Source organism: Musca vetustissima, unplaced genomic scaffold (assembly GCF_032173495.1).
Source record: "Musca vetustissima isolate MV318-11 ecotype Yass unplaced genomic scaffold, APGP_CSIRO_Mvet_v1 utg28073, whole genome shotgun sequence".
NCBI classification, from domain to species: Eukaryota; Metazoa; Arthropoda; class Insecta; order Diptera; family Muscidae; genus Musca; species Musca vetustissima.
Window position 1 is genome coordinate 25,745 of NW_026889534.1, and position 18,930 is coordinate 44,674.

The window sequence follows — 18,930 nt, forward strand, 5'->3', positions numbered from 1 at the left end:
ACTATTTGCAAGCAATAAAAAAAAATGTTTTTTAAACCGAATTGCCTTGTATAGACGCATGAAGCAAGTTCAAAAGAGAACGATAAGAATTGCCGCAAGTAAACTCGCCTAATCTAAATCAAGACAAAGGGAAACATATCAAAATTGCTCTCAGAGTACGAAATAACTTAAAAAGTTCGGGAACGAAAATCTAGTAAATATGCCAAAATTAGAAGGCAAAACTTCAAAATCAACATAACAGCCAATCAGAAGTTGGCATTCCTTTTTACTATTTTTATAGTACGTTTACATTTAACCGGATTTCGTTAACCCAGTGGGTTTCAATTGTCAATTCTTTTGCATATATGTCAAAAAAATCTTCATAAAGTAGGTTAACCCGGTAAAAGGTTCTAATGTACATGTCGTTTTACTCGTTCAAATTTCTCGAGTAAAAAGTTTACAAAGAGAACGCCATTTTGTTTTGTGTTCAATGTTTTACAAGTTTTGTGGGTTCAGGAACGGGTTTCGAGTAAAAAGTTGCAAAACTTGTAAAAATCGTGAAAATCAGCGACATTTTCTCAAAAAATATTATGAAGCATGTTAACATTTCCACAAATTTTGCATGGAGCTATTATGATCAGTGTTCGCAAATAAACGGAACACTATCGTAGTGCACCGTACCAGGAACACAAACACTAAAAAAAAATTAGCGTTAGTGTTCCTGTACACAAACGTTAAAAAATATTTTAGTGTTACTGTTCCGGAGCACAACGAAATTCATAGTGCTAAACGTACTATAACTCTAATTTCTCTCAATTTACCAATGAGAGAGATAAAAGTACTACTTACAAATTCTTGGATTATCAAGCATACCGAATAACAATTTTTATGTTAAATCAACTCACTCCATACAATTGTTTGGAGAAAACATCCAGTACAAAATTTGTATATGGTTTGAGAACACTTCATCAGCTGATTTTCAGTTTTGTACAAATCCAATTCGTAAACACAACGGACATTTCGATCTGCTTTCAGTTTTGTTGACAGTTTTCTTCATTCGTATAAATTGGAACGCTTTTGTTTCAGTTCGGTTGAATGAAAATTAATGGCGTCACTGCCAGCCGCTAAATTGAATTACGATAAAAAGGTAAAAGTCAAACGAAAACAAATATTTATAAAAACAAATTCATTGATAAAATTGTGTATTATGGTCAACCTGCATAAATAGTTTTTCTGTGCCAATCAAAAATAACAATATATTTATATATTTGATCATCGCTTTAACAAACATATATTTGTTTTTACAAATTCCTTCGTTGAAAAAGTGGCGTTGTTTGTGACGCACGCACATTAAAACACAAACACAATAAGAAGGATGAACGTTCAAAGCAATTGGGGAGAGAGTATCAACGAATATGAAGTCCTGCATTTATTGGGCAAAGGAGGATTTGCGAGTGTTTACAAAGCAAGATGCCTCCGGAGCAACCAGTATGTCGCCATCAAAATGATTGACAAGAAACTAATTCATGGTGCTGCCATGGCTGATCGAGTGCGCCAAGAGGTGGAAATACACTCACGTCTCAAACATCCGTCGGTGTTGGAACTGTACACGTTTTTTCAAGACGAGTGTTATGTGTATTTGGTGCTGGAATTGGCCCATAATGGAGAGCTACAACGTTACATGAAGTCGATAATGTGCCGGCCCATGACTGAGCCGGAGGCAGCAGCTATCTTAAAGCAGGTTGTGGCTGGTCTTCTTTACTTGCACTCCCACAATATAATGCATCGTGATATATCGTTGTCAAATCTGTTGCTTTCAAAAGATATGCACATAAAAATAGCCGACTTCGGATTGGCCACACAATTGAAGCAGCCCAACGAGCGACATGTAACCATGTGTGGTACACCGAATTTCATTTCACCAGAAGTAGTGTCACGATCCTCACACGGTCTACCAGCGGATGTTTGGGGTCTTGGATGTATGTTCTATACGTTGCTGGTGGGACAGCCGCCATTTGATACCGATGCAGTGCAGGCCACTTTAAATAGAGTTGTTATGTCCGACTATCATATTCCGTCGCATATATCATTCGATGCAAAAGATTTAATTCAACAGCTCCTCAGGAAGAAGCCGGACGAAAGAATAACACTTCAACAAGTTCTAAAACACCCATTTATGTTGCGTTTTAGTAAAGAGCTCGCTGTCACAAGCACCGAGAAAAGATTAGACGTGGATAGCACCCGTAGTCAGTTCAGTTGCGACAGTGGTATAATAACATTTTCATCAAGCAATGCATCAAATTCGTGTCCGTCGTTTCCGAAGTCTAATGTGTCGGAAAAACATCAATTTGGAAGCCACCACTATAACTCAAAGCCATTAACGGCAGTGGATTTTCAGAATCAACTAGGAGCACACAGGAATGCAAACGGAAACGTGGATAATATGGGACTTGCTCCTTGTGGTGACGAGAATTGGGATTGGGCCCGGCCAAGACCAGTAACGACCAACATACCCAACATGCAAGTGTCGTACGGAATATCAAGTAATTATTCAAGTCAACCTTCGTTCACACCTAAAAACAGCGATCCCGAAAGTCCTCTTACAGTGCCACCACTAAATACAACACGGCTACAGCCCACGCGGTACAAGACCAAAAACGCAATAATGAGTATTTTGAAACGAGGAGAGGTCGTAATAGAATTCATCAAGTACAGGGCCAAGTACAACGCAGATCGCATAACTGACATATGTTGGATATCGGGAGATGGCCAAAGTATAATGGTTTATCAACCCGATTCGGGTCGTGGACTACCGGTCAGTGACCATGCCCCAGAACCACCGCCAACTTCCTCCAATTGCATTTTTTCATACGACAACTTACCTGCCAAACATCACAAAAAATATGCCTATGCTGCTCGTTTTGTTAATCTGGTAAAAAGCAAGACACCGAAGATAACATACTACAGCAGTCGTGCCAAGTTTGCGTTGATGGAAAGCTTAGAAGACTTTGAAACGGTATTTTATGATGGTTCCAAAGTGACAAAATCTCCTGGCGAAGGCATAAAGGTGTATGACAAACATGGTCGACAACTTACGCATGCAGAGGATACGCAGTCACTAATTGATCACCAACAGGCTTGCCTCAGCCATTGTAAAGCAATAAGCAAAGCGTTGGAGTTGGCAGAGTTACCAGGAGGCCATAGTTGCTTCCCCGTCGTTATTGGTCGGAGACCCACAACTGATTTGCAAGCACAACATGTTACTACAAACAAACGAGACACCAATAACATTCTGTTTTCATCGACACCAAAATCGAATCAGGTTTCCTCCATTAACTTCTCTGTGAGTACGAATCATAATATGGATTTCGAGGGCTCAAGTAAAGAACAACAACAACAGTTCATTGCCTCTCAACCAAATTTGCCCATCAAACGTGTCAATATTCCTGGAATAGGCATAGCAACGGAACTTTCGCATGGCGTTGTCCAAATCCAATTTCAAGATCAGTCGATTATTTCGGTGATACCATCGTCTCAAGGTGGTGGCATTACATATACCCACAGTAGTGGCGTTTCCACTCACTTTGGTCCCCATGACGATCTGCCTTTACAGGTTAGAGAAAAGATGTCACACTTACCCACAATTGATCGAATGTTAAAGCAGTGCAACGACACTTCAAGCAAAAACCACCATCGACCGCACCACCCACTCCATAATGGCATTATAACATCGACACCATCAACCAACTCAAAACAGCACATGAAGTTTTTTAGATGAGTGAAACTTTTTCTGTGTGTACATATTCAATTTGTGCTTAAAGCATTTTAGCGTCTATGCATATATTTCATAATTTTAAGACTGACAGCGAAGTTGCCCGAAATGATAATATTTATACAAGAAGCGGTCAAGAATTACATTTAGTGATCTACATATTGGATTGTCGCAGCAATCCTAATATTACAAAATAAAAAGATTATATTTTTGTATTTAAAATTTAATAAATATAATTACTTTTAATAAATGATGTATTTATAACTATAATTTTTTGCATTTGTTATTTTCATGGGGGTTTCTAAATTAAATATGACCGATATTTCCAAATGGATTATCACACCCATATTTAATTCTTTCAGTATTCTTCGTAAAAAACACTCGCAAAATTTACAACTTTTGTAATCCAATTAGTTCTTCAGTATCAAGGAAAATCATTAATAATACTAACTTCTAAAATAGCTTAACAGTTGTGGGAGACATATCTGAAAACGACATACAAACGCTCTTTCAAGATATATTTTGTTATTACGTGGATTTTCGGAAAAATAAAAATAACTCAGGAAATTATATTAAATTAATTTTTGATTAATCTTATTGTAAGTTATCAAGATTCGAAATAATATTGAATCTTGATAACTTACAATAAAAGTAGCTTTAAACATTAAATTGTTTTCTAATTCATCAACAAAATCTTAAAGGAGGCTAAATTTACTTACTATATGTTTTTAAATAGATTATGCCCGATAAGGAAAGAAAATGCAAATTTGTTCGCACGTGGATTTAAATATCTCATTAGCAGCATTATTTCCTAATACTTAGCTGTTTTCTTATAAATATTGAAATTTCTGTTTATAGATTAAAAATGCAACGCTTAGAGGGTTATTTGAAAGATAATGAAATGAATCTAACAGCTTGGCGTCAATGTACCATCCTGGCCAACGAATTCGAAGAAATTGCAGGTGATATTTTGGAATATGTTTACAATGTACCTAACCACATTGCGGACAATCAAATGAAAACGTATTCACAGTCTGTGATGACAAATTCGAGTGTGGGAAGAAATAAACTTGTTTTTCCAAATTTGGATGAAATCGATGTCACTCCAGATAGCGATACCGAAATTATGTTCGAGCCCATTGGGGATAATCAAGACATTATACAGAACAACAACGTTCGTGCAGAGGGACCGCGTAATACAATCGATAATTTTCTGAAAGTTAAAACCAATCGAGATCCCAACAAATTCTATACAGCACGGGAAGTACTTGCACTACAAAACATGAAAGTAATTTTTTAAATGTGTATCTATTATGTAAATTAATTTTAATTTTTGTCCGCAGTCTTCGGATAATTGTGAGAACACATGTGGAAAACCCGAAGAAAATATTCAAACGGCAGATTTTTCTTTTTCCGCAACAAAGAAAAAACTTGGATCACTTGGTCGCATATCCAATACAAATAAAAAGAGCTTTATACCACCAGTCCGCACAAAGAGGTAAAATATTCCTTGAAATATCTCTGACAGATAACTAACTCTCATTATTATCATATTCGTAATTTAAATTAACAGTTAAGGGGACCCCACATTCTCTATTTAAAATTTCAACAATTTTCATCCCACTTGTATCTTTGCATATAAGTAACTGAAGACTTAGAGGGGAAGAAAATTGATTGAGAAAAACCAAACGAGATTCGAAGATGCATGTCTGGCTCAGGTATGAGCTAACTTTGCACTTAAATAAACAAAATAACGGACCCATGTAATTTGTGTTTTGGACTATTTTCGACCTCAAACCAAGTTTGAACATAAGAATGATATAGTTCGATTACATTTGTCCTAGTTTGGAACGGATTCGATTAATAGTTTTTGAGTTATCGTGGCCGCCATTCGTAAACCCACTGTTTCGAAAAAAAAAACTCATTTAAAGTTGGAGAAGCACCCTTGCCGTCGCTTAATACTGACAATAAATCGGCTATATTTTCAAATTAAAAAAATCCATTTTTTAAACCGTGAATAGTGGGTGGTCCCTTTAATAATAGCTGTAAATTTAGGTATATTGATATTTTGTATCAAATGTATTTGCAGTACATCCGCGAACAATTTTCCTGAATCAAATTCTGATGAAAATATAAATGGCGATATAGATTTATCTCATACAGCCTTAAAGAATATTGATCCCAAAATGGTGGAAATCATAAATAACGAAATCATGCACAAATTTAAGCCTGTTGGTACGTGTTGTGTGTTGATTTATACATCCTTCTTATACATTCAATGAGTTTTCTTTTATAGATTGGATTGAAATTGCTGGTTTAGAATATGCTAAATCGATCATCAAGGAAGCTGTAGTTTATCCTCTTCTACGACCAGATATATTCACTGGCTTGCGTAGACCACCAAGGGGCATTTTACTATTTGGGCCTCCGGGAACGGGGAAAACATTAATTGGCAAGTGTATAGCATCACAATCCAAATCAACATTCTTTAGCATCAGTTCGGCAACATTAACCTCTAAGTGGATGGGTGAAGGCGAAAAAATGGTGCGAACACTTTTCGCGGTTGCAGTTGCTAGACAACCATCAGTAAGTATTAAGAATATTAATTTACGTTGTATTTTTAATTTTATTTCAATATCTTTTTATTTAGTTTTCAATTGAGATCAAATATAAATTTAATGTCCTATTTATAGAATTCACTTTACATCACAGTTACTCTAAAATAAAATCTTATAAAAATATATTAGATTTTTTTATCATTTTGAATTGGTATTAGAGTAACATCGGGTAATGTGGACCACCCCCATATATAAGAAAGTGCTTGAAATATGTCAATGCGGCCTTGATAAATATTTTCCTTATTAGTGAAAACAAACATCAAAATTGGTTTTTAATAAATAATTGCAATGTTGAAAATGTAGTAGTAGAAAATGTAGCTCTGATTGTAAAAGTGTGATTTGAACATTTTTTGGCACAATAGTCGAACGTTTTTGCAAAATAGTCGAACACTTTGTTTTTCTCGAATATAAAGAAGTTATGTGGTTTTCTTGTTTTCTTTAACAAAAATAAACGTTTAGCTGTAATTACAATAGGCGATTTTTAATTTTTATTAATTTTTGAAGCCGATAATTATTTTTAAATAAAAATATTCAATGTCGGGTAATGTGGACCACTATAAAAAAGTGGGACCTTTTCATGAGGACGAGTTCGAGCTATTCTATCCCTGAAAACTCGATATGCGAAATTACAGGTGCTTCGGTTGGATAATGAAGCAAGGACCTTCAAAATACCGCAAATGGGGTGGTACCCTTTAATGGGGGATATTCCAAAATATGAATCCATATATTTTTGCATTCATTGTTACACAAGAGTGTAATAAATTTAAATCTATCACAACCAAACCACAACCTACCTTTAACTTACTGATACTCATTACCCGCACATACTGGTCCACATTACACGCCAAGTTATTTTTATTTGCACACATTAATGTAACTATCATAAATATCGCGCAAATAAATTTAAATTGAGTATTTCCCCGGAAAAAAGAGCCCAATAGCAGAAGATTCAATGAAATTATTCCCAGAAATTATTCCTCAAACACAAAAATCTTGTTTTTTAAAGTGCTTCCATATGATGGTACTGACCGATTAAAAAAAAACTACTACATATTGTTTTTAATTTATTTAAATTTCTCTGAAGCGTCAATTTAATTAATTTTATTATAAATTAATAAAACATTCTTTTTACAATACAGGTTATTTTCATAGACGAAATTGACTCTCTACTCTCAAAGCGTTCTGACAATGAGAATGAAGGTACTCGACGCCTCAAGGTATGTATGTATGTATCAATTAATCATATCCCTTTGTAATTTTTTATATGTATTTTAGTTTTGAGTCATGTCGATTCTTTCCAATCGCAAAAAAAAACAAGTTTTGAATTAACATTAAAATAAGAGCACCATTTATAGGAGGTGATGCAAATGTGGTATACCCATTTGTTTTTAGATTGCCAATTTTTTATTTTTTATCCGATTAAATTGAAATTTTACACATAACATGCTACATGTGTTGTCTTTCCATGTATCAATTTGAAAATAATATTATTCTAACAATTTAAGAGATATTTGAGAAAATATTTGAAATCCCATAAAAAGTGATTTAAAAAAAGTGCAGGTAATGTGGTATACCACATGATTTTAATGTGGTATAGTATAATTTTCACTTCCAATTGATATCTTATATAATTTATTGTTTTTAATGTATGCGAATTAGATCGAGATTTATGTATGTTAAGATTTTTAACGGATACGTTGAGTGCAACTTTAATTTTTATTATATAATAAAGTCTACACATGGCAATATTTAATTTTTGTATGGAAAAGTTGTTAAAACTCATAGCCTTTGTTTTTCACACTTGTGATTCATGGTAGACTCTCGTAGAGTACGAAAGTTTCACATAGCAATGAGATTTTGTCTAGTGCTGGCCTTTTTCATGCAGAATCAAGATATACCACATTACCTACACTTGTGTTTACTGAAGAAATGTCTAGTTTTTTTCCTAAATTGGTGATTATGTGGTGCAATCGCGCATATTATTTGATTTTTAGTTCATACTAATTATTTTAATGCTTTAGTAATAACGATTAAATTACATCCGTAAAACAAAAAATTATTTTTAAACTTCAACCGAAAAAAAGTAAATTTTATGAAAAAATTTATTTTTGGTACTGATTCTCAACGTGATTTAAATAAATTAAACAGGTCATTGCTATCTTATTTTTTTGAGAACAGCAAACTATAGAACATGTTTCAGTTATTGTAAAATTTTCAGTTTACAAAAAAAGTGACTATACCACATTACCAACCTATACCACATTTGCATCACTTCCTCTAAATAACCGCTGGATAGTTTTATGCAAACATGTTTCAAAAACAGCACATTTATTCGTTCCCTTTAATATGCTTTTCAGACTGAATTTCTAGTGAGACTGGATGGAGCGGCTACATCAGATGATGATCGCGTTTTAATAGTTGGCGCTACGAACAGGCCCCAAGAACTAGATGACGCTGTACGCCGGCGGTTTATTAAACGTCTCTATGTTCCCCTACCGGAATTGAATGCTCGCATTGATATACTCAAAAATTTGCTGAAAACTGTCGACAACGTCCTGACCGTACAAGACTTGGAAGAAATTGGTCGTTTATCAAATGGATACTCTGGAGCCGATATGGAAAGCTTATGCCGTGAAGCATCTATGGAACCATTACGTTCTGTACCCCAGGATTTCATCCTATCATTTGACAAGAATAATGTAAGTGTAACAAGTTTATTTCTTAATGCTATTTTAAAAATGTTTGTACATTTCTAATTGCAGTTGCGAGCAGTTAATAAAAATGATTTTCTTATAGCATTCAACAAAATTCGACCTAGCGTTTCGCCCGATGATTTAGACCAATACGTGGAATGGAACAAAACGTACGGTTCAAGTTACTGACAAAACTCAAATAATAATCATATGTTTGAGTAATTTACATTAAAAAAGAAATTAATCTAAGGAGCTTTCTTATGTTTACCAATTAATTAAAGACTTTTAATTCAAATAATACGTTTACAAGATATGATTTTCTTAAAAGTTATCTCTTCTTCCAGAGATGGAAAAGGCCGATTGTATATTTACAAAAAAAAATCTTTTTTACTAATTTATATTCACATATGGGCATCTCTTCTAATTCGCATCCATTGATTTCCCTTTTGTTTCCTCCAAGAATAGAGAAATATAAAATAAACCAAAAGCACATACGGTGGCACAAAACCACATTGTGGCTGATAAACCAAAGTAGTGCATCGAAAGTGGAAATATGCGCAGAACTATAAATGCAAACAAGCTTAGAAGGGCCAGACAAAATGAGGATGCAATTGATCGGATCTGAAGAGAAACAAGAAAATTGTAATTATGAAAAATACATTTCATGCTCTTTCTAAGCTTACCTTTGTTGGTAATATTTCGACCAGAACAACTACTGTTACAGATAGGATTCCGACATTAGCTATAAATATAATAAAACCCATTAATAATAATGGCAACCAATGACTGTATACAGAGAGATCGACGTCAGTTTCCTCAGCAAAGAAAGCATAAATTCCAAATGCTGCCAGGCCAATTCCCATACCAGAAGTTGATACAATCATTAACACCTTGCGTCCATATCGGTCGACTAGAATCGTTGCCGTATATGTCCCAATAACTTGTACCACACCGACAATTATGGTATTGATATCGGGGTGTAGCTCACTTTTAATTGCGGCAAATATACTGGACATGTAATTCACCAGGGCAAAGGAACCACAAAACATATTCAGCAGCATTAAAACAACACCCGAACAAATGGCGAAAAGTGACCTCTTGTTAACTGCATAATAGAGCAATAAAAATAAAATGCTATACAAAATGCAAATTAACACATCGGTATACATACGAAAGTCACTGCAGCTTACATTTGCACTCTGATTCTGCTGATGTGTAATTAACAATTTTAAGTCCTCAAACTGTCTTTGTGTTTCAGCTTTAATGGCTGTTTCTTTATGGCATGCGATATTTTTGTAGAAGACAAACGATTTGAAAGCCTCCGTATGCATACCTTTTCGTAGTAGATATTGAGGAGTATCGGGAAAATATGTGGCAGCTAGTAAGTACAGACATGGTAGCGGCAAAACCAACAGCGGAATAATGTGATAGTCTACGTATGAAGACACTATGAAACCAACGAGTATTCCCAAATTCAAGGAAAGTGAGAATATAGATGTAAGTCTTCCTCGGATGCTATTTTAAAAAGTATTCAAAGATTATTATTAAAAAACATAAGGTGTACTTTTTTGTATTAATGTCTAAAGTGTATAGCAAAACGAAAAACACATGTGCCATTAAATATGTTTGTTTTAAATTCAAAGGAAATTATTTATTTTTTATTATTAACTGCATATCTGTAAAATTATTTGCATTATCGGTTTATGAAAATGCAATACATCGAACATAACTATGATTTATCCCTCAATAAGTCTAAAAAGGAACATTTCAAGCATTTTAAATGATATTACGAAATATTTTGCAAAATCTTAATGGGCGTTGTCTCGTTACTTTTCTCAGTATTATCCAATTTTCGCAAGGAAAAAACATTATTCTTTGAAAAAAGGAAATGCTTTTATTTTGATATACTAATGCATCGGTGTCCAGGCGACAATCCCAATTAACAAATATGTTATATGATTTTTTACTTACGATGGATCTGCAATTTCACCAATAAATATGGGTATGACTATAAATATTCCTCCTCCAGTTAAACCACCACATATTCGTGCCGCATATAAATATTCAACAGATTGAGCAAAGTAAAACAGAATCCACAGGCACTGAATATTTGGTTGATTTAAAATCTTACACATTTTGGAACTTTTCAGTTTTTCGTACATACCATGTGTGGAAATGCTAATCCATATATTGCTGCCTTACGTCCCCAACGATCGAATATTAAAAGAAAACTAATATTTCCTATCACTCCGCCTACGCTTATTAATGCTCCGATCCACGATGACTCGTCGACGTTGACAGTGAAATCAATTGGGGTATCCGTAGACGATTGTAATTTGGGCAGCATGGGTGATAACCAGCCCAGTCCTATTCCGTGAGCCAATGATATCATAGTTACTATTGAATAATTATAAGAGCTCAGTATAAATTTCCAATTTCACTTTCAATCCAATATTAACTCTACAGACCGCTCAATGACGCCAACAACTGACGTTTATATTCTACTTTAAAAAAGTCACTGGTGATGATCATTTTCGTTAGACGTTTCCCCCGCAGTTGCCCACAAATTTATTACAATTGATTTTTATCGTTTATATTCAAACAGGCAACATCTAATATGAATAAATTGGAACCAAAAATACGCTTTCCGTTGACATCGTTAAGAGGTGCGAAGTCGCTAAGGCGTCGAATCAACTGTTCACAGAAGTGGCTGACGGATTTCTATGTGAAATTAAGAAAGAGCTTTATTTTGTTATCACACCAAAATCTTTATTAGCCAGTCTTATCTGCAGATCTTCGTCAGATTTATAGGCGACGATTTTATAAGTGATACATACATACCGCAAAGTACGTACGTACAGAGGCAGTATTTACACACGAAACCGTATAGCGTGCAGATTAGCTGAATTTATACATCTTTTATAAATGTCCACAAGGTGGTTACTGTCAGCATGAAGTGCTGACAATTAAATAAAATAGCAGTAAATAGCAAAACTAAGAAAATACCGATTCGGATCAGTTTCTCAATCTGACTCACGGACACTGTTGATAATATCTCTATTATGGCTTTAGATTATGTGAAATGAGCAATAACATGAGATTTCTCATTTTATTTTTCGATAAGGTATATATCATGTCGGCGGAAATATGAGATCAATTTGTATGTTTCCAGATGCAATGAATAAATATCTAAGGTACTTTAAATATAAATCTGCAATCGAAAGACTGATGCGACAGCTTGTACTGAGCTTATTGAGCTGCGGTTTCCAAAAACGTCAAAAGTTCTGCACTTCGGAGAACATCTGCGTCTTACCGGTATGACTCCAACATTAGTCTGAATGAGAATTAGAAGTAATAAATTAATAAAAAGTGAAATAGATAAACAAATAAAATTAAACACTTCTAATCAAATGAATAGTTGTCGCCACTAAATGAGCGCAAATTATAACCTCCTGGCTGTAGTCACTAGAGTGTAGTGTTTATTTTTTTCTCGATGTTTTTTTTCTTCAATCTTTTTTTTCTCAATGTTTTCAATCGTTCAAAAATTTTCATTTTTTCATTATTTTTATTGAAGGCTTGTCTTGCAATAAAAACTTTTAAGTGCAGTCCGTGAAAGATGCACGATGTGAGGAACCTATATCTGTACTCAAATTTAAAAAAGTAAAGGTTCCCCAGTTGTTACATCTATTATCAAAAGTTGTATCTGGAGCAAAAATCCTATTTGGAAATTATTAAGCCAAGCTATTGTGTTTTATTGAAATTCAAAACAAAACAACATAGTTTAACAAAATATGTAGACATCAGCTGTCCTTACTGGACAACCTATTATATAGACCTTGACCTGAATATCATAGGTACCACCTAATAAAACTTTTCTTATTCCTGTCAATTTGAAAAATTTCAAGCAATTTTAGACTTATTTTCGTTTTTATTAAATTTTTGTCGAGAATCTGTTAATTGATTTATATTTATATATAAAAGGCTTTATTTAATCATTGGAACTAGAAACATAAAATGACAACTGTTAAATTTCGCCAACTAATTGACATGGCAATTGGGTCACCGGAACCGGGACATGTGAATTTCTATGCTCTACATTGTCTTCTTAATTGCATAGCCGAGAAATTGAATATCCTCGATGATCCCATTGAATATTCCAAGTACGAGACCTTAATTTTGTGTTCTACGTCGACCAAGGCATCCAATCGTAAGCATGTCTATACTTTGGAGGTCACATTTTTAAAAATTATATTTCATTTATGTACTAATTTCAGAAGATCTTAAGAAATTATACAATTGTAGTTTTCGAGCCGAAGGAGGATCTGACCCAACAGATCTGAATGAAAATGATTTGGATAATAATGGATCGGTAACAGATGTAGATAAAGCATCTATAGATGTAGATAAAGCATCTATAACAAAGCTTAGACAGGATGACGATCAAGGTAATCAAAATGTTGACGAGATTGGTGTTCAGGGGGAAACTACTCCACTAGAAGAAATTGTGGAAGATCCATGTGACGACGAGACACCAAAAATGGATAATACTCCTCGAGCGTCTATAACATCTAACAGAACTGAAGAAGAGCGCCACGAAAAAGAACAAGTTAAACCCGACATTCCACATTATGAAACTTCAAAGATAGAAGAGTTTGAAAACAGGCTGGCTGAGTTTGAGAATCTATTAGATACCGTGGCAATAATGAGAGATCAATTGATGTTGGCCACTGAACAACAACTACTTCTAACATTTCTAACCCTCAGTAAAAAACCCGATATGCAGAAAGTACATCAACTTCTAGACTTAACGCAGACACTTCGTATAGCAAAAAAGGAAAATATCAATATTAAGAGTTCGCAACGTTTTGATATACCCGATACGCAATCGTTAGAGTGGCATTTATCAGATTTACAACTGGGAGACGCTATAACGGAGCAGGATATATTGGATGCACAGACGTCTTGTACAAGGGCCTACGAACCCAATGTTACCACAGACCACCCCAGTCAATATGAACTGGAAGGTTGTTTGTGCTACTCACCAGGAAAAATCCTTGATCAATTATTGCAATTGAAGGGCGATTTCTGCACAATCAACAATAAAGTGAACGAAGTCACTGCAAGAATAGTGAATCAAGAACGCCAACAAACCATGGTTCTTATTCAAGAGCTGCAGGAGCAAATGCGAGAGGCTAAATTAGACATTAGCAATTTGAAGGATCAACTCGAACGTTCGGACATTCGTCTAACAAATAACACCCTCAACATTGAAAATGTTAAAAGAAATATTGACTCGATCATTGCCGAAAAAGTGAATAAAACTGAATTGGATATTATGCTTGCCGATAAAGTTGACTATAATCAATTGCAGAGAAAAGTATCACTAGATCAGCTGCTCGAAGTGCAGTGTCGCATTGACAAGCGTTTCTGCGAAGCATTCAAACAGATCAAGGACAATGACAAAAAACTTAATGAGACTGCAGAAACATTGCGACAAACTTTAGGATTTGCATCCATGGAAGGAATATTGCAAACTTTCAAGCAGACAATCGAATCACAAATTTGGTCACTTCGTGATGCCCTGCAAAAGTACGTGGATTCAACGAACGATGAATATGCTGCAGCTGGAGCACGTGTCAAAGTTCTTCAGGACTTGGCATGTCTGTCGTGCGATAATACATGCGTTATGCGAACTATGGAAAAGGCAAATGTAGCTAAACTGCCAAATGCGCATGCCACTCAAAGTCTTAGTCCCGTTATTACATATGAATTGGGCGCCATACGCAAAAATGGACTTCCACAGGCCCGACACGCTGGCGGTCCCCACACGACGAGTACAGCCCAAGAACGGGTCGAAAAAGTTTTGTTAAGTGGAAAATAGTAAAAATCTTAAAATACTGCATACACATATTGTTTGTTTGATGCCTTGAAATAAAACACTAAAAATCGTCCATACTGTAAATTTGAAATGAAGCGGTTTTCTTTATATATAAAGAAAAAACAATAATTATTTTCAATAATGAGTATAAACTTAAAAAAATTAGGATACCTGTTTCTAATTTGTTATTATGTTGGTCTTACAGTAAAATCTTTTGGAAATCGGTTTTATAAATAATATACGTAAGCAATATTAACTATAGCTCTGTCTGTTTACTCGATATTTGGTAACAATTGTTACCAAATGTTACTAATGTGTCGATTATGGAAAGCAACCAAACTCCAGTTGCGAGTTCAACTGGCAACGCAATTGAAATAAAACATAACATTAGCTCTGTCTGTAACCTCGATATTTGGTAACAATTGTTACCAAATGTTACTAAATGTTGTCTGTTTACACAAAAATCCAGTAAAAGAGAGTCAAGTGAGAGAGCAAGTTTGAGAGTTGAACAACAACAAAGTTGCTAGAGTTTACTGAAAGAATTTTATTCAGTAAGATTTTGCAACTCAGCCATTTTCTGATCAGCTGTTTTCTTTCCAGATAGAGGGCAATGCATTGATGCAGGGAGCTTAAATGTTCCCGGGGAACATACCAGATCAATTTTTCTTTTAATATTCATTTTATTTTTAATATTAAATACAATACAAATAATTGTGTTCGTCCTTTGTTTGTTGTTTATTTTGGCGCAAACCAAATGTTTTCTTAAATCAGCTGTTTATTTGCTAAATCTTACTAAATGTTGTCTGTTTACTTTTTTCAGTATTATCGCAAAAGAGAGCAAAAAAGGCTTACTCTCTGAACTAGAACTTACTGAATAAATGTTACTGGAAAAGTAACCCGACACACCTTTTATGAATATCAACTTTTCTCAGTTGCTGTCGATAATACTGTTTTGACATTTCTACAACTAGAAATATTGTAAACAAACAAAAAAATGAATAAAATATTTCAGAAAAACTAATAATATGTGATGATAAGCTCAGTGGAACTATTTTTTGATGATGCAAATTATGTTCAAGGTGTTTCATTTATTAGAAGGCATTTAAGAGATAAATCTATTAGAACTACCATCAGTTCTGTGAGTAGATGCTGACGTTTAGAGAAATGTTCAATCAACTGCTCATATTAGCTTGAAGGCGTATTTTCGACTACCAAAAGATGTCGTTGTGTACATAGATGAAGCCTTAAACCATAGACTAATGAAAATATAGACGACGAAACGCTCTCACCAATCCTCTCTGAATTGAGTCTGCTGAATGCGCTACTCAATTTTAAATCGTGATTTATTTAAATGTTTGAACCTTTTAATTTGGAATGCCACTAAATATAGTTAGTTTTAAGCAAAAACTATATCCTAAAATAAAAACATTAAAGAAAAATAGGCCATTTTCCCCAAAAAACGTCTTTAAAAATTTTTGAGTTTTTTATTTTGAGTCACCTGAATGCGCATTTTTTGAGTAGTTCGTCGTCTATATCTTCATTAGTCTTTGCTTAAACCCTGATTTTCGAAAAGCCTGGCGGTCAAGAGCAATTCCTTCTCTCTTAAAAATGTGTGCAGCTCTGATGTTTTTTGTGGACGGAAGTTTTCAAAAGTCCCATAGCAATGACATCAACCTTGGCATGGCTCAACCGACAATGTCGGTGATTTTCGCTTAAGTAATCCCGCTAATACAGGAAAAACTGTGTAAAAATTTGATTGTATCCAAATTAACGGAGGAGGAAAAAGAGAAGAATACAATTTTTTTATTCGAAAACTAAGTTCCAGGGTGTTGTCGGATGTATTGATGATACACACGTACATATCATGGACCCAAAAGAAGATGTTCGTCACTTTCTGCCATTCATTTGGAATGCGTGTTGGTGGGCCATAGCAGTTAAGGTCTTCTGAAATGGCCTTCCAAACATCATCGATAGTGGCTTTGGATTGACCGCACGCCGCGTGCTACATTTGGGTGAGCTTCCATCAAATTGTTCTTTTGTAGTAATATTAACCATTATGGGAAGCCTACAAAGTTCAGTTATTATAAACAGCAACCAGAAATAAATGGTTGCCGAAAATTTCTATTTGAAGCAACTGAAGTTGACAACAGTTGCCATCCATAATGCAAATTTGGCAACTGGCAACGCAACTAAACTATGGTTGCCATCCGTAATCGACCCGTAAATGTTGTCTGTTTACACAAAAATCCAGTAAAAGAGAGTCAAGTGAGAGAGCAAGTTTAACAGTTCAACAACAACAAACTTACTGGAGTTTATTGAAAGAATTTTATTCAGTAAGATTTTGCAAACTCAGCATTTTTGGATCAGCTGTTTTATGACCAAACACAAAAATTATTTAAAACATTTTTTAATTTGCAAATTTCAATTTGAAGTTATGTTGTATAAAAAAGTAATGCAAATTACATTAGAAACTAATTCCTTATATATTTTTAGACAAGTTCCAGATAGAGGGCAATGTATTGATGCAGGATGCTTAAATGTTCCCGGGAACATACCAAATCAACTTTTCTTTTACAACGTTACCTAAAATCCGACGGGGCGTACAAAAATATTCAACTTCCCCACTATGGCAAAATGTTGTGTACGCCCGTATTACCCAAATACGTCGAATCTATATCTTCAAGCAAATAATACAAACCGCAAAACAAAATTGAAAATTTATTTAATTATTCCACATATTTTTAGTTTCCATTCGAAATTTCAAATTTCCAGAATGTTTTGTTTTTGTTTTCAACAAAAGAAAAAATGAAAAATACGTTCTGTCAAAGTTGAAATTGTTCAACTTGAAATTTTGTACGTTCGACGTATTTCGGTAACATAAATATAATATAAATACATGTGTTCTACTTTTGTGGTGAAAAACGTCGAACGAGCTAGTTTAATTTTAGGTAAGGCTATAATTGTTCATTTTATTTTTGATATTAAATGCAATACAAATAATTGTGTTTGTCCTTTGTTTGTTTATTTTGGCGCAAATCAAATATTTTCTTGAATCAGTTGTTTATTTGCTAAAACTTACTAAATGTTGTCTGTTTACTTTTCTCAGTATTATCGCAAAAGAGAGTAAAAAAGGCTTACTATCTGAACTAGAACTTACCAAATAAATGTTACTGGAAAAGTAAACAGACACACCTTATTTATGCTTCCTTTTCCAGTAACATTTACTCAATAAGTTCAATTTCAGAGAGTAAGTCGTTTTATTCTCTTTTGCAATAATATTGAGAAAAGTAAACAGACAACTTCCAATAAGATTTTGCAAAATGATTTTTGATTTTTGTAAAAATTTTCATTAACAGCTGATTGAAATATATCGAATTGTGCTAGATAAAACTTATTAGAAGAAATATATCCAGTAACATTCAGTGAGTTCTCAGTGTAGAACTTTCAAACTAGCTCTCTGTTTTCACTCTCTTTTTCTGTACTTTGGAGTAAACAGATAAAATCCAGTAAGATTTGTCACCAGATATCGAGTGAACAGACAAAACTAAATATTATTTTACGGCATTAAGTTCGTTCGTTTACTTTTCCAGTAACATTTATTCGGTAAGAATTTGCAGAGAGTAAAATACGAATTTTTCATTCTTAAGAGAGAAAATTGCATAATTGATTATGTTTATAAATACTTGAGTTTTCTTCATCCATTTTAATGTTTAATGACACAAAATCAAAATAAAATTCACAAAACAATCAATTTGCCTGCGAATAATTTTGATGTTTTTTTTACAAAAAATAACAAATCTGCTGATAAAATATCAGCTGATGGTATAAGAAGAGGAGACTGGGACACATTCGGCACTTTTTTTAGAGCTTTATATTTCAGTACTTATTCAACAGATATAAAAACATTAAGGCTTGTTATGGTTCTCAGTTACTTATTTATAAAAACTAGTACCTGAAACACATAATAAATTAGTATTAGTTAGAAGGTAC

The 18,930-nt window shown here is 34.1% G+C and overlaps 4 protein-coding genes across 4 annotated transcripts; 3 read left to right on the forward strand and 1 right to left on the reverse strand.

Annotated features, from left to right (window-relative positions):
* Nucleotides 1-1,346: 1,346 nt before the first annotated feature.
* LOC133337218 (serine/threonine-protein kinase PLK4) lies at nt 1,347-5,051 on the forward strand. The gene is made up of 3 exons (XM_061545470.1): nt 1,347-2,508; nt 2,563-3,744; nt 4,610-5,051. Exons 1-3 carry the CDS (start codon nt 1,355-1,357, stop codon nt 5,049-5,051), a joined length of 2,778 nt encoding a protein of 925 aa, XP_061401454.1. The 5' UTR covers nt 1,347-1,354.
* Nucleotides 5,052-5,452: 401 nt separating this feature from the next.
* Nucleotides 5,453-9,251, forward strand: LOC133337219 (fidgetin-like protein 1). Its single transcript, XM_061545471.1, has 6 exons — nt 5,453-5,469; nt 5,841-5,986; nt 6,048-6,337; nt 7,509-7,586; nt 8,727-9,068; nt 9,132-9,251. Exons 1-6 carry the CDS (start codon nt 5,453-5,455, stop codon nt 9,249-9,251), a joined length of 993 nt encoding a protein of 330 aa, XP_061401455.1.
* A 231-nt stretch (nt 9,252-9,482) lies between these two features.
* Nucleotides 9,483-11,454, reverse strand: LOC133337220 (facilitated trehalose transporter Tret1-like). The gene is made up of 3 exons (XM_061545472.1): nt 11,265-11,454; nt 9,746-10,167; nt 9,483-9,683 (listed from the first exon to the last, which is right to left on the reverse strand). Exons 1-3 carry the CDS (start codon nt 11,452-11,454, stop codon nt 9,483-9,485), a joined length of 813 nt encoding a protein of 270 aa, XP_061401456.1.
* A 1,622-nt stretch (nt 11,455-13,076) lies between these two features.
* Nucleotides 13,077-14,943, forward strand: LOC133337221 (uncharacterized). Its single transcript, XM_061545473.1, has 2 exons — nt 13,077-13,269; nt 13,337-14,943. The coding sequence occupies exons 1-2, from the start codon at nt 13,077-13,079 to the stop codon at nt 14,941-14,943; spliced, it is 1,800 nt and encodes a 599-aa protein (XP_061401457.1).
* The last annotated feature ends 3,987 nt before the right edge of the window (nt 14,944-18,930 follow it).

What these genes read in the sequence shown, in the direction of transcription:
- LOC133337218 (XM_061545470.1), top strand. Translation starts at nt 1,355, where the DNA reads ATGAACGTTCAAAGCAATTGGGGAGAGAGTATCAACGAATATGAAGTC. An exon ending in ATACCCAACATGCAAGTGTC is followed by an intron (nt 2,509 to 2,562) that starts GTACGGAATATC and finishes ACCTAAAAACAG; the next exon opens with CGATCCCGAAAGTCCTCTTA. An exon ending in AACTCAAAACAGCACATGAA is followed by an intron (nt 3,745 to 4,609) that starts GTTTTTTAGATG and finishes TTCTGTTTATAG; the next exon opens with ATTAAAAATGCAACGCTTAG.
- LOC133337219 (XM_061545471.1), top strand. An exon ending in GCACAAATTTAAGCCTGTTG is followed by an intron (nt 5,987 to 6,047) that starts GTACGTGTTGTG and finishes TTTCTTTTATAG; the next exon opens with ATTGGATTGAAATTGCTGGT. An exon ending in CAGTTGCTAGACAACCATCA is followed by an intron (nt 6,338 to 7,508) that starts GTAAGTATTAAG and finishes TTTACAATACAG; the next exon opens with GTTATTTTCATAGACGAAAT.
- LOC133337220 (XM_061545472.1), bottom strand. Translation starts at nt 11,454, where the DNA reads ATGATATCATTGGCTCACGGAATAGGACTGGGCTGGTTATCACCCATG. An exon ending in AATATTCGATCGTTGGGGAC is followed by an intron (nt 10,168 to 11,264) that starts GTAAGGCAGCAA and finishes TCTATTATGCAG; the next exon opens with TTAACAAGAGGTCACTTTTC. An exon ending in TCGAAATATTACCAACAAAG is followed by an intron (nt 9,684 to 9,745) that starts GTAAGCTTAGAA and finishes GTTTCTCTTCAG; the next exon opens with ATCCGATCAATTGCATCCTC.
- LOC133337221 (XM_061545473.1), top strand. Translation starts at nt 13,077, where the DNA reads ATGACAACTGTTAAATTTCGCCAACTAATTGACATGGCAATTGGGTCA. An exon ending in GTCGACCAAGGCATCCAATC is followed by an intron (nt 13,270 to 13,336) that starts GTAAGCATGTCT and finishes TACTAATTTCAG; the next exon opens with AAGATCTTAAGAAATTATAC.